Source organism: Strix aluco, chromosome 10, assembly GCF_031877795.1.
Source record: "Strix aluco isolate bStrAlu1 chromosome 10, bStrAlu1.hap1, whole genome shotgun sequence".
NCBI lineage: Eukaryota > Metazoa > Chordata > Aves > Strigiformes > Strigidae > Strix > Strix aluco.
This window is the reverse complement of record NC_133940.1, coordinates 19,626,134-19,641,282: the sequence shown is the minus strand read 5'-3', so window position 1 is coordinate 19,641,282 and position 15,149 is coordinate 19,626,134. Positions and strand designations below refer to the sequence as shown.

The following is a 15,149-nucleotide window of genomic DNA, read 5'->3' as shown; positions in this document are numbered from 1 at the left end:
AGCTCTTCAAGGAGTTTTGCAAGAGTTCATCTGCTTTTTAGACACTCATTTGAGAAAAAGGGAAGCAGATCTTTTTATGATAGGGTGGGGAATATCCTGTGTTAATGTTGGGGGTTTTGACTTTTCTGCCTGTTTGTTTTTATACTCCTGGGAAAACAAAAGGATTTAGCAAATTTCCTAGTTGCTGTTAGGAAGTGCCCAAAGACCTGCAATTATACTCAAACCAAAATTGTGGCTTAAAGTTCCAGAACGGGGAACGATTAAGCTGTGTGACTGTGATCAGTGTGACTACCTATAGCCAGCATGGACTATGCCTGCTAGTGATGACCTCTGGTAGAGTAAAGCTGATCCAAGATACAATGACCTCTCTCTTGCTTTCGGTTTCCTTGCTAATGTTTTCTTTCCTTCCTTCTTTCTGTTTTGGCCACTCGTTCTCCTGGGAGAGCCAGTGCCAATCACACAGCCGATGGTTGGCACACTTTTGGCTGCCTGCCTGTTGTCGGAGGCAGCTGAAATGTTTTTCCCCGGCTCTCTCCCTCCTCCGCGAGCGCTCGACTTGTCATCACATTCCTGTCCCTGTGCACGGCAATGAGAACTCCTGCCACAGCCTTTGATCCCTGCCACCTACCTGAGACTTGCCATTTCTCAATCCCATTGAGTCCTGTCCTGCATCTTTCTGTTGCAAATCTCGTGCTCGCTCATGTTCTTTTTAGACAATACGCTTGCACTGTAGTGACTGGAACTCGTATAGACACACCTGGGGTATCTTTAAAAGGATCTGTTAAACAAGTACTTGGCGTATGGCTTCATGCTTGGTGTAAACTGATTTACGATCATGCTGGTGATCCGGCCTTGGCCACGCATTCCTGCCGTTTCCACCCACACAACCAAAGCCGGTGATCGTGGGGTCGCGCAGCAAGTTTGCTGATGTATTAAAAAAAAACAACTAACGATTTTTTTCCTGTACATGTTCCCTGACTCAAATTAATGAATGATGCTGATGCGTGCGTGGTGTGGCTGCACGATTACTAGGGCCAGCAAGAGGGAGCAGTAATTAGCAGCATGGGGCTGTGGGGAATTATCCCTTTTGGGAGCAGAAGAGTCCTCAGTTGCCCCACACCGATGGCAAGATTCTCCTTTTTAATTTCTGATTTTGCAGTGGCTTCTGTCAATACTTTAGGTCTCAACTGACATAATTATAGGCTCTTCGGAAGATGGCTGGGTTCAGGTCAAAGAAGGGCTCAATTAGAATACAGCTGGATCTGAGGCACAAAAATCCAAAATCGTGAGCTGAAAAAACCTGGTCTGACTCACGGGGCCTCTCCCTTCGCGACCTCAGTGTTCTTTGGGGGACATCGACAGTTTTGTGATAACGAGTGTTCAAAGCAGGCATGAACTCTGCAGTCTCTCCGAGCTGTTGCCCAAGCGTCACCGGAAATCAGAAATTACGTGGACTAAAAACTATGTGCTTTGAAGAGCACCTTTGAGTGGATGTGGAATCAGGTATGCTTGTGCAAAAATTGTATGCCTCTCCAATAAATTGCTATTGCAAGTCCATGCATCAATTTTTACTGCTCTAAACAGCAAGGTCTATTGAATTAGAAGGGAGGCAGGCATGAACCTGGTTCTACAGCTGTTTATCCAAGGCTTGCAAGAGCCCCGTACAGGAAGCCTCAGCGTTAGAAGACAGTAATAGAAAAAGCAGTTTGTCCTTTATCTGCTGGTGAGGTAAATAACCATAGTTACACCTGACTTCCATTACATCGTGTAATAGCCAGTACAACTGCCTGAGCTTGGCATATGTATTAGCATACTAGCCATTTAAGCTGAGCTAGCTGGAGAAGAGTGACGATAAATACATTTTCAAAGAGAAAAAGTTTCAGTTTGAAGATTGGAACTACAAAATAGAGCAAAAACCTGATCACAAACTTACTGAATATTCTTTAGGAAAGTAGGGTGAGTTGCTGGGTCATTTCCTTACTAGTGATTCACACTTTATTTCTATTTATAACTTTACATGCGTTTCTATATCTGTCTCAGGTTTCCCGATGAATCGTGTTTTGGGGATCCTCCGAGCTGGATGTGTGGCATTTGTGCTCATTCAGGATTTCTGAATTGACCTCTATTTGCTGCTGAATAATTTAGTGTTAACAATTTCATTTGGTGTGCTTCTGTATTTGAAGATTTATTACAGTAATCTTTAGAGGCAGCATATGTGATAGCTCATTGGACTAGGCTTTAGTTCCATACCCCTTTACACCGGTGTTAGCTTCAGATCACTCATCCTGTTCTGTGACGGGAAAAAAACCTTAAGCAAAATATGTTTATTGCAACACTTATACTTCCTGGTTTTGTAGTCTTTTATTTTGACCTGGAATAAACTTTCTTTTACTGAAATGTGATTTTGCCCTGGCTTCTTGTCAAAATTATTGATTCTTCAAGAAAAAACGAGAATAAAAAGAGCAATATAGGATGGCTGGTCTCAGAAAGCTCTGGAGCAGCGTTGTGTATTACTCAGTGTCACGGGTACATTGGCTAACAACCGAGGCAAATGGGATGTACCGTTCTGTTGTCACACACAGAAGGTTAAACAGGGCTTGTACAACACACGTATATACAGCATGCACGCTAAAAGCACTCGTGTAGTAGCAGGTGTTAAATTTACATGAAAAGAGAGTCAATTACATCCAGAATAGCTGAAATATTATATCATAATTAGTTCACCATTGCTTGACACAAGCATATTATTTAAAGGTTAAGTACTACAGTCCGTGGTTGCACAGTAATTAGCTGTACGCAGTATTCCTCAATCCAGCAGGAACTTCTTCTTTAATTAGAAGAACTTAGCTCAGTGAACATCAAACAAACACATGCTACTCTCCTCAGGTAAACTGAGTAAGATGTGGTTTAATTTGTATGAGACTTTTGAGCCCATAACTTCCACTTGTGTTTTCCTCCGGTTCTTTTGGGCTGTGTTACATCAAATTGTAGGGTTATTGTGAAGCCTGCTGTGAAGTCCATGGGTCTCTGTCTCTACAGGAAGGGAGAACAAACACATTTTATCTACTTTGAGACAAAAGGTATTATGTTTATGTAAACTCTTATTCTATATCAAAATACCACGTGGCACATGTTCAAAAGGCTTCTGGAACAAAATAAACATGTTACATACTCCATAATTTTCCATTTTTTGGCCTATCTCATGAAAATTTCTGTTATCAGAAGAAATTTAGAACACTGAGTAGTATGCAGAAATGTATCAGCTGCAGTAAATTCTACATTCCAGATTTTTTTGGGGGAAAAAAATGTAACTCTGAAGTTATTTGTCTTAAGATACTACTTTCTAATCTCCCTACAGAGAGAAAAACAGTAAGTCAAAGAAGGGAGTAAATGTTTACATTTTGCTTACTCTATCTGGGTGTATAAACCTCTAAAAGCATGCTCTTGTGCATAAAGTGCTGACAGGCCCTGTGTTGCTTTGTGTCCTTTTGCAAACAATCTGGATCTAACACATACCATTATCCAAACCAGTCCTCATATTGAGAGTAGCCAAGTGCTCTTAATCCTCGTGGACAGATACTTTATCCTCTTTCTTCTCCTTTTATGCAAAATTACCAATGCGTCCCTTCTGAAAACTTGATGTTTTATACAGCAGTTTTGCAGCAAAAGTAATTAGAGGTGTACATGCAAAATATGTATGTGTAGCTATATTGATATAGTAGAAAGAGTGCATACCAGGTTGTACTGATTTTTACAGACCAAAAAACTTCTGCCATTCCTCAGGCGATATAAGAAAAACAAGTGTTAATGAACAATAACCATTTATATTCTTCAAAAAAAGGTTGCAAATAGGAAGTACCCAATGTGAGTACCAGCTACATAAAACAGGCACATATATAGTACAATCCCCAGATATATCTGTGAATTAAACTATTTCAGCCAGAAATAAGAAAAAATCTGGAAGACTTATTTAAACTGGGACAATTATGTAGGAAAAGGAGAGGAAGAGAAAATGTGAATAGCTTCTTGGCACCATTGTCCAGATACAGCTGTAAAATATCTAATGACCACTCCCTATCATTTCTAGATTGGTGAAAATGTGAAGAAAAAACGAGCTGGTTTGTTACCAGTCTTTTTATAACACATCTAAAAAGGACAAATTTTCATTTGAGATTTTTCTGTTAAAATCCAGTCAAATTATTTACCTGCAGGACAGAAGGCAAATCCTTAGGGCATGATCATTTTTGTTACTCATCAAAACTGCATATAAGCCTGTATTCTGAACTGTACTGACTGCATATATTTTAAGTGGACTGGTATTAAATATGTTTTTTGGCTGAATTACCCAGACAGCTTTCCAGTATATTAAATTCAAATGACAAGACAACTCCAATACCAACAATAAATTGAGAAGTTAAAAAATTAATCTTGTTGGACCATTAAAGACATCTGAAGATATCAGTAGGAATTTCACTGGAATTCCAGTAAAAATAAGGAATAGCAATTGAAAATTCAGCCAACAATGTTGTTTCAGAACATTAAAAACATCAAAAAACATGAATAAGAATTTCACTGCAATTCCAGGAAAATGATTAGGTTAGCCGCAGTATTTAAAAGAGCTGTAGTGCAAGAGCTTTTGGATGTCCCCATCTCATTACTGCTGATTGTATTCAAGATATGCCTTTAGTACTGATGTTTAAAGTTTAACTGCCTTAAAAAAAATCTTGTAATGTGTCCACTATTAGACAGCTTTATCACTTTTTAGTAAAGTAATTTGGAAAACTCTCACTATCTGCCTTTAAATATTATTTGTTGAAAGATGAAAATCAGTAAGGTAGTAACCATATTTAAACATGCTAGTCTCTCTTCCTCTTTCTGTTAAGCTAAATTTAGAGCTTGCCTGGCATAAAAGCACATACAAGCAGAAATGTGTTCTGTTTGTTACATAGGCACATCTGTATTTTGCTTGCAACAGCTAGTTGGTGAATTTACGGATCACAACATTATTTTCTCAGAATACAATTAATTTTAGGTATTTAGAATCATGCATAAGAAACATTTTGAAATGTCGTCCAGTTACTATTTGAAGATAATTTTTGTTACAGAAATTAGAAGCTTAACATTTTATAGACACTATAGCCAAGCTAAATACCCAGCTGGAGTCTTTTTATTATGACATTTTGTTATATACCCTTAAAAACCCCCACCCTTCCCATATGAACTACTGGAACCATATTTACAGTTGATGGGATTTTGAAAAACATGGATGTTAAAAATGTTGCTGGATAAAAGAATTACTGATCTGTTTTCTTCTTCCTGCATCTGAAAGTCTCTTATTAAAAAGAGACAGAGTTAATGTATTAAACGCTTGGGGAGGGGAAGAAGGAATAAAAGAATTCTGGAAAATACATTTTCTCCAACCATCGGTCAGACAAAAATAATGGGCTTTTAGAAAACAGATCTGTTTGTCAGGAGGGGACATGCATGTCATACGATGTTAAAAAAAAAACAAACAATTTTGTATGAGCTATTTTGATGTGCTGCATTTTTTTTTCAAGCACATCTCACACTTTACTAGGATTTTTCTGAAAAGTGTTATAATTCCCAACTCCATTTAAGGTGTCCTCAGAGTTTATATTTGTGTGATACCATGAGCGGTAAATAAAAAACTCGTAACAAATGACGAATCTCTTAGGCTGTCCTCAGTTAGTGCAATCCATCCTCCTGCAGTCGTGAAAGGTTAGCCAAAACTGAAATCAGCTATAGTAAGCTCAGCTTTCATGGAGGTTACTTTAGAATTATCTGCTCAGAGGATGTATGAAAACTATCATTTCTGACTTAGATTTTAGTTATTCCAGACTAGGGCAAGTTTACTCTCATTGTCTGAGTGCAATGGGGGCATCTGGAACCCATGTCACATTTTAGAAGAGGAAGGTTGATTACTAGGGACTACAATTTCTCCTTCATGTTCCCTGTCCAACAAAGCTTTTAGCAGCAAATATGATATAATGCTAATTTCGATATACTCTATGCTCCTTCTATTTACAAAGTAGTTTTACATTTTATTATATTCCATTGTACAACTTTACATAGTACTGTTATTGTTTCAATTCATAGTTCAGCAATTCAATACATATTTAGATCACTGCCTTTCCATGTCCTGTTATACATTTAGCTTTAAAAAAAAATAGTAGAAAACAAGCACAGTGGTGCAATGTCCAGGCACTTTCAACGTTGCTCAGCAAAATAAGCAAGCACCCTGTTTGAAAGCATGGCAACTTTGGGGTGGGGGGAAAAACGACTCTTTGCTCATCATGGATTTTTTTAAACATCCTTTGTACAGTTCCAAGTATTCCTGAGAAGGTCTGTAAAATATGACTGATATGTTTATATTTCAGCAGTGGGTCTGAATGAACAGTAACTTCCATCACCAGATGTTCCGCTGATCGCACAGAAGACATGTAGGGAGTCATGCATCCATGGTGAATGCATTGTATCTTCGTGGTAGATCTAGACAAAGCAAAATAATCACAAATTCAGTAAAAGTTTCAGTTCATTATTATAATCAAGCTCTTTAAAAAGGTACGCAAAAAAGATATCCAACCTTGTCTTCAAAGCTGTTTCGCAAAGGCAGCATAACAAAGAAATGAGAAAGAAGAGTAATTTAGCAATTTCTGTAGCATTACTGGATCATTTTTAGTTACAACTATCCAGTATAGGAAAGAAACAATTCACTGCATAGCAATTTTTTATTATATCTTAGCAGTAACAGAATTCTAATAGTTTTTCTGCCACTCTCTGAGGTTTCCTGTACCTGTTCAGCTGCAGTTTATCAATTTTTTGTGTTTACATTTCCGTAACTTAAAAGATCTGTAGATAGGTCACAGGCTGACCCAGTGAGTTACCCATCTGTCCTGCCATCTCAAACTAAGTGCACTGCCTGTGTTGTTTTGGGGTGCTGACAATATTTAGAAAAACATATGTTATTTGCAGTGAGAACCCTAAAGTAATGTAATATACTTTTTATGTTTAACTGAGTAACTTTGCAGAAGAGGAAACACGTTCCATGAAGTTTCATTTGTTAGATACTTTGGTCATTTGATGGCAATACAAAGTTCAAGTCAGCAGTTATCTACACGATGTTGTACAACCATAAAGAACAGGGCTTGTAAACATGATCTTTTAAGCTGCCTTTTAATCTAGTACAAGAAGAAAGTGAAAAGTATATCCTTCCCAGTGAGCCCTTCGCTTTGACATTTCAGTTGCTGTAATATTGCCCATTAACCAAAGACAACACAACAGTGGATTTGTAAATCTATCAAGATAATAGGGAGTGTGCTTTAACAATGCTTCTTTGTTCCAAGATAATCTTAACTGTTGTACTATGACGGTGCAGAACCAAGTGATTTGGTTTTAATTTGACTATTGCAGAATTCAGAAACCACAAAAGTTCCAGCAGCTGCATGCAAATTAAATGTCTTGGAAAGGTTTACTTGCAAACAGCTTAGAGTAAGCAGGTGGCAACTCCTAAGAACGATCATCTCTGAGCAGAATTCAGCAGTGGAGTACACACGGTAGGTAATGTACATGAAAAAAATGGGTGTGCTGAACATGCAAAATTAGTAGTTTGCACACTAAGAAAATGGTGGCCATGAGCAGAATAGTAGGGAAATCTAACAAAAGCAAGGGGGGTGTAGCAGTCACGTATTCTTAAATGGATCTTCCCTTATACTCTTACACAAAATTCAGCCCCATCATGAGACTGATTCCCTGAAATGATATTGTACTCTTCCATAACAAGACTCTGTTTGATTCCCATAGCATTATTTTACTGTAAATAAACCTAACTTACAAATAGTAGGCTGGTGCAGTTGTATTATTTTGCCACTTGCACATTTTGTGCTATTTGAACAACTGCTCAACTTATTGTGGAATTTGCCTATATATTTTTAGGGACTTAAAATGTTGCATTTTTAATTAATAGTCATGGACTTAGTCATGCTTAGTAAGTGGGAGATTCTGAAAACATTTTTCTAAATTTCAAGTATTATAAACCACAATGTAGTCTATACCATTAATTTTGTGTGCTTGATACTATAAATTTACAATGAGCTTTCTTTTGTCATAATGAAGGAAAAATTAGATAGCAGAGGTATGGAGATTACTTCAGAAATCGAGCTTTCATATAATTTCACAGCGTGATACTAGACAGAAGTGCAACTATTCTTTGAATCTCTCACCTCTCTGATGCTACTATTCAAATGTGTTTTCCTAGAAAGATCCAAGAAAACCTTAAAACATAGGTCAGATAAATTAGCACAAGTATTTTAACAGTGCATATAGATAGCATGTTGGCATTAGACCAAACTTAAAAGAAAACATCCTTTAATGAAAAACAATAATTAAGAAAAAGGAACTTAAGCTGGATATAACTGAGGAAACGGAAATTTTGCCAGAGAATCACAGGATTTTTATGATGTTGAAAACATGAGGCAAAACATGGCACAGGATTTCTGATGACCATGGCAGCCAGGAAACTAACGGTATGTGTCAGAGAAGACTCCACCCTGAAGCACACTGTACACCAACACCAGGCTGAGACTTTCAATCAACAGAAATCGGTTTTAGGAATCCACCAAGTGTGTCATTTACTTTCCATGTTCAGTTACTCGCCTCTATATATTTAGCTAAATAATGTTAAGAGTGATCAAGTTCTCAATTAGTTTTCAGTCAGTTTTCAACATTAGCTAGTTTTCAAGCACAGAGAACCAACTCTGTGGCTCCCGACATGCAGTACATGCCTGTTCGTGGATGATGTCAGAAAGCTCCTTCACCATATCCCGAAAGTTTGATTTTAGCCCCTCATGGTACTCCACTTGATCTTCCTTTATGAGTCGCTCATTGAGCTCCAGAGCAATTCCACAGGCTTGTATAAACTTCCTGGGGAGGAAAGAAATGAACTTTGGCCATTACAATAGCCTAGTCTTCTACCAAAGCAAACACCCAAACAGATAGGCAAATCTCATTTTTCCCCCCTTTTCTTCAATGTTTGGGACAAGTCACATTCTAGGAGCATCCCTGGCACAGCGGATCAGGGAATGGGGAGGGACTGCAACACAGGTATTGGGCTTTCTGCTGGAGCTCCTTCGAGTCTGGATTCTCAGTAGATGGGACATGCGCACCTGCAGCGCAACACAGTGGTCTCACACCTTTGCCCCAAGCTGTAGGACCACACACAGCTGGCAGATCCCAGACAAGCCCAATCAGCTGCACAGGGGGTCACAAAACAGAGGGAGGCCATGGTCAGGCACAGAGGAGAAATCAATCATACTGGGCTTGACAGATTTGGATGTATGTGAGGTAGCACGTGTGCTTGAGAGGTCAAGTTGCTAACAGCAGACACGCCCTCCAGAAAGAAATTTAGATCATGGGGAGCTTTAATATTGTTTTCATGGTTACTGTTACTCATTTTCTTTGCTTCATTTCACACGCATATTTCTCCTTTTTTATAGACCACAATGAAAATACATGTACGACTGGGATTTTTCTGGGATCTTTTTCATGAAATAGAGATTTTGTTTGTCCTGGCTGCACTGCAAGGCTGGAAAGTAAGACTGCCTTCCCTCTGTTCTGCATCCATGCGTGGCAGGTTTGCAGGGATTGTTCCCTTATTCATTCCATGGTTTGCTTGGTTACTCAATACACTGAGGAAAATAGGATTGACCCACATGCTGCCTTCTCCATACAGCGACCAATAAGCGAAATGGGAGTCACCAGCACTCAGTAATGAGTGCAGGAGCTGGTGGGCAAATGGTTGCTCCTGAGAGGTACAGAAAATACGAGTGGCAAAGGCTCCTCATCCTGAGGTGAAGCAGGAGCTGCCTGATTATATCATGGAGGACACCTTCAAGCCAGAGGTAAAACCTACCCTAAGGGACAGGAATTAGAAAAATGCCAGTGCAAGTCACATAGTTTCAAAAATTAGCAACAGAAACAAGAACAATGGTCCTCCATAAACTGGGAAGGGATTTGCTTTAAAATATTTCAAGTTTATCCCTTTGGAAAGTTTGGGAAACAATGCATAAAACGAAAGATCCCTGAACACAAGACTGTCAGACCTCTGGTTTTCAAACATACTTTCTTCACATGATAATCTCAAATACCCACACAAACCACTGAAGCAGATGTTCAAGCAAATCCCCCCATGGAGATCACAGCCCTGTGCTTGAGAACTCTTGACATACTTAGTTACATTGGGTTTTTTTCATATGTCTGAGCACCCACAACCCCATGAGACCTGGATCTTTATAAGGCACATCTAAGGATGCAGCATCTGCTGATTTTGGAGACAGACAAAGATATAAGCAAAGCAGATACCATGTTCCAGCCAGCTGGCTCGTTTTTATTGCATGAGAAATCCTACCTGAACATTTCTTTTAACTCATTCACCTTCTTAGTAGGATATTTGCTGGACTGGCTGTCACTTAGGAAAGCTCTGGCATAGGCCAAGGGACCAGCATTAACCTAGGAACCAAAGTAAGAAATTATTTATGCTAGAACTTCTGTTGAGTTGCTAAAGGCAGTTGTGAAGGAAATAACACTATTTTTACCCCCCAACATTAGCATATTATTTGAATGCCACCAACTCTGCATTATTAATGTCATTCAAGGCACCTGAAGTTTCAAAAGTTGAGTCTTAGTTTCTCTGTTGAAATTTTTCTCAGACCAAAAGATAAATGGAGATGAAAAGAGAGATGCGATCTGTTTCTTCATACTTTCCTCTTATTTCCATTTGGAAAAGCAACTTCCCCAGCTTGAGAAGACAGGTTCACAAAAAGGCTATTTATGCCTGATACTTAGAGTACAGTCTTCAAGAGTTAAGCATATTTCAGCATTCGCCCACAGCCAGCAATGTGCAATTACACTCGGACTTGACACTGTAAACACCACTGGACAAAATGCTTATTACCATGAGCCACCCACTAATGTACCACTGTATGTGGCGGGGCAAGCTGAGCTGGCAGGTTGATGGCTGCAGTGCTGCAAATGAGGTAGTTAATGGATGGCCTGGCCCAAAGAGTTGTGGTTAAGGGAGTTAAATCCGGTTGGCGGCCAGTCACGAGTGGTGTCCCCCAGGGCTCAGTTTTGGGGCCACTCCTGTTTAACATCTTTATTGATGACCTAGACGAGGGGATCGAGTGCACCCTCAGTAAGTTTGCAGATGACACCAAGTTGGGTGGGAGTGTTGATCTGCTCGAGGGTAGGGAGGCTCTGCAGAGGGATTTGGACAGGCTGGAGCGATGAGCTAAGGCCAACTGGATGAGCTTCAATAAGGCCAAATGCCAGGTGCTGCACTTTGGCCTCAACAACCTCCAGCAGTGCTACAGGCTTGGGGAGGAGTGGCTGGAGAGCTGCCAGTCAGAGAGGGACCTGGAGGTGTTGATTGACAGCCGGCTGAACATGAGCCAGCAGTGTGCCCAGGTGGCCAAGAAGGCCAATGGTATCCTGGCTTGTATCAGCAATAGTGTGGCCAGCAGGGACAGGGAAGTGATCTATCTTACCCCTGTACTCGGCACTGGTGAGGCCTCACCTCTATTACTGTGTTCAGTTTTGGGCCCCTCACTACAAAAAGGACATTGAATTACTCGAGAGAAAGGCAACAAAGCTGGTGAAGGGTCTGGAGGACAGGTTTTATGAGGAGCGGCTGAGGGAACTGGGGTTGTTCAGTTTGGAGAAGAGGAGGCTGAGGGGAGACCTCATCGCCCTCTACAACTACCTGAAAGGAGGTTGCAGAAAGCTGGGGATGAGCCTCTTTAATCAAGTAATAAGTGATAGGACAAGGGGTAATGGCCTCAAGTTGTGCCAGGGAAGGTTTAGACTGGATATTAGGAAGCATTTCTTTACGGAATGGGTTGTTAGGCGTTGGAATGGGCTGCCCAGGGAGGTGGTGGAGTCCCCATCCCTGGAGGTGTTTAAGAGTCGCATTGACATAGTGCTTAGGGATATGGTGTAGTTGGGAACTGTCAGTGCCAGGTTAATGGTTGGACTAGATGATCTTCAAGGTCTTTTCCAACCTAGATGATTCTGTGATTTCTGGAAAGTAAATGTGCTGTGAAAAGATGACTTACTCTGAGGTGTGTATATAAATGTAATTTTGAATGGACATCGAGGCTTACCTGCACAGACACACAGCCTTGCAATTTGAGTTGCAGTTGGATCATGTCAACATCACCAGCAGAGCAGAGTTTCTGCAGCTCTGCTGTCTTGTCTTTTATTTCATCAGTAGCGACATCAATTGGTTTTAAATTAACCTGATGTTCATAATTGACTGGAATTCTCTTCTTTACATATGGAAAGGAGTTCAAAGCTAGCAGAAACAGCAAAGAAAGTTTACAGATTGAAAAGCCATGCAGCAAATAGGAGTACTCTTCATAGAACATATACAGGCAGAGTATGTCTTGCCCTCAGAGTTTTAGTCAGTGTGTGTGAAAACACAAACAAGGCTATAATTTACCCACATGATTTAGTAATTTGTAAAAATTTGCACATAGAAATATAATGTAAATTCCCCCTCCCAACCAGAATATTGCATCACAATTCTGATTAAGTAGCTGAGAGAATTTCTGACTCTTTTGGGATATCTTCATGAGCTAAAATAGTCTAAAAATAGTTGCTGATATATAGTCTCGGGTTCAGATGGTTGTACTTACTAGTTAGAATGGTCCTTTTTTTACACTGTTCTTCTACACTGCCATGCTTTTTTCCAGATAAAGTGTAAGGAGTTTCAAATACAAATCTACTGATATTATGATTTCTTTCAAATTCAGTCTTTCTTTCAGAGATTTCTTTGTCTTCAAAATAGGGCTTCACATAAGTCACTTGAATATGGGCATACTTAGGATCAAGGTCTTTAATGTTGACCTGTGAAATAAAAGGGTTATTAACCTTTGTTCTTCTAGTGAGTAACTTAACATATAATTGGTTAATTTATCTACTGGGATCTGATTTAAACTGATTCCCTGCTGACCCAGCCCCATTACATGCAGGTGAATGATGCACCAAACACTCCCTTTGATCTCAGCTGTGATGTCTAGACCATCCTCTAGCAGACACAGGAGATGAGGTGTGGTACAACAGATGTCTCATCTAGTGCCAAACAAGCTGCATCTGGAACAGGTAGTCACATCACCTTATCCATCAATGCAGCACATGCCTGAGCTACTTACTCCTTCTAATATGATCATATTGCTTCCAGGCCATGAGCTAGTGCTCATACAGTACTGTGCTGTGGCACTGTAAATCTGCAGGCTTGCACAAAACAAGCTTTGGAATCACCAGCATTGTCTTTGGCAACCCAGTCATATCCATCATTGCAACCTAAGGGTGTGAACACCCCTTGCAGGGAGCATAAATTATTCCATAGGAAAAGGAATGAGCTATGGCTGCAAGGCCACAGAATATTTTGTTTTAGACTTGCAGTGTTGAAGCAACAGCAAGTAACTCTGCTTCCAATCATGTGCTCCTCCATGCTGGCTCCCAATGCCTCCCAACAACAGGGCTCAGGGAGATGTGGACTGCCATTTCCCATTCATAATTCCCAATTCATTTATTTCCACCTGGAAGCCAGATCAGCACCAAAACTCGTCAAACTGTGCAACGTGTCCACACAGGAGCGTAAGGATGGGAGGGGCAATTGGAAGCAAGGTGCTTGTAAGAGGGTGAGAGTGCTTGCTCCTCCCTGCCTACTGGCAGAAGGAAGGGATGCTCAGTCATCTCCCATCTTCAGCTCCACAGAGCAAAGCTCATTGTTCTGTGCTACAGTCCTTAGAGCAGTGCAGTTCCAAGCCCAGACCAGTATTAGAATACAACTGGTATTTTTGTCATGCTCATCAGTACACTCTCTAGAATGTGGCCCTGATGTTCACTGCTAATAGCATTTTGTTAGCTTGTTCATGCAGTTTAATTCTACCTTGTTAGAATCCTGGATAATCTTTACAGTCTCCGACCCAAATTTTTCTCCATAAAGTTTAAGAAGTCTGAAGGAGATCTCCGAGAGGCCTGTCAGCTTGGGTTCCTTATAGATGTATTCCTTCCCATCTTCTTCTTCAAAGAATGTCTAGCATTAATCACAAACAAGTAGTGAGGAATAGCTGGGTTTCTTTGCTTGGAAAACTTTTGTTTCAGATTTGTTACTTTGAAAGCAAGTTTCTAACATTTCAGAAAGTCAGGAAGGTTTAGAAGGCTATGGTTTGCCTAAAGTCTCACTGAACTTGGACTGTTTAATAGGTTCCTTCAAAAATTGTGTAAAATATCATAAAATTCCTCAACCAACACAAACACATCATTGCTGAACACAAAGGCTTGAGTATGACCAGTGAGAAATCTAAACAATGTGGAAGATGGGTTTAGCCAGCAGTTGACTTTTTGGAAAGTTGTAAAGAGGCAAGCAGGAGAAAAACCACAAAAAAAAAGCCTAGAGAAGGAGCAGAAAGACACATAAGTTGAGGAAGCCCTGATAGCAGAGACACATGAACAGTTTGAAAAGAAGGATTTTGCGTAGGCTAAAAAGGGACTTCAAGCAATAAATAAAGAAATTAATTTCCTCTGCTTTGCCTCCTCCTGTATTCGGGGAAGTGGAACTCGGTGTATTTGCTGTAAATAGAGACAAACCTGCATTAAGGTTGTGCCTGCATCAACAGTCCTCCCTGTAATGGAAACAGCATGGAAGCTTCATGCTTTGGTGAGTTGTTCCAGTCAGAGGTTGTGACAGAGTGTTGAAACTGTCTCTGTGTAGCTGGCATATAAACCCAGCAAAGCTTTAAAGTACAAAACTGGATCAAGTATTGGTTGTCAGGATGATATGTTACATGGCTTAATTTTAGGGGCTGATCCAGTTATTTCTACAATTTCTAGAAACTGTAGCTAGCAGTTGTTTCCTTTTATCTATTGCTAACCTTATTTACTTTTTACACATCCAAAGTTGAAGATGAGGACAAAAATAAAATGTATGTTTGCTGCAGCAAAAGTTAATGCTCTGATATGCTGTGCATATAATGGCAGTGGCGTTCAAAGGTACAAACCCAAGTGGGTGTCAGGGGTGTTCACCATCTGTAAAAGAAGGAATGAGGAAAGGCAGGGCTAATATAATT

General features: G+C 40.0%; 1 protein-coding gene across 5 annotated transcripts in view; it reads right to left on the bottom strand.

The window, feature by feature from the left end:
* Nucleotides 1–2,468: 2,468 nt before the first annotated feature.
* DOCK11 (dedicator of cytokinesis 11) overlaps nt 2,469–15,149 on the bottom strand; it is an 86,491-nt gene continuing 73,810 nt past the window's right edge. For 4 of the 5 annotated variants that reach the window (XM_074834671.1, XM_074834673.1, XM_074834672.1 and 1 more), the window contains 6 exons: nt 13,970–14,116; nt 12,711–12,921; nt 12,177–12,367; nt 10,424–10,524; nt 8,802–8,940; nt 2,469–6,510 (listed from right to left, as the gene is read on the bottom strand). In XM_074834671.1, the coding sequence (XP_074690772.1) occupies nt 6,388–6,510; nt 8,802–8,940; nt 10,424–10,524; nt 12,177–12,367; nt 12,711–12,921; nt 13,970–14,116 (912 nt within the window). In that variant the 3' untranslated portion in view covers nt 2,469–6,387. Of the gene's footprint in view, nt 6,511–6,604; nt 6,618–8,801; nt 8,941–10,423; nt 10,525–12,176; nt 12,368–12,710; nt 12,922–13,969; nt 14,117–15,149 lie in introns of all 5 variants that reach the window. The other variant, XM_074834675.1, reaches the window with a different exon arrangement.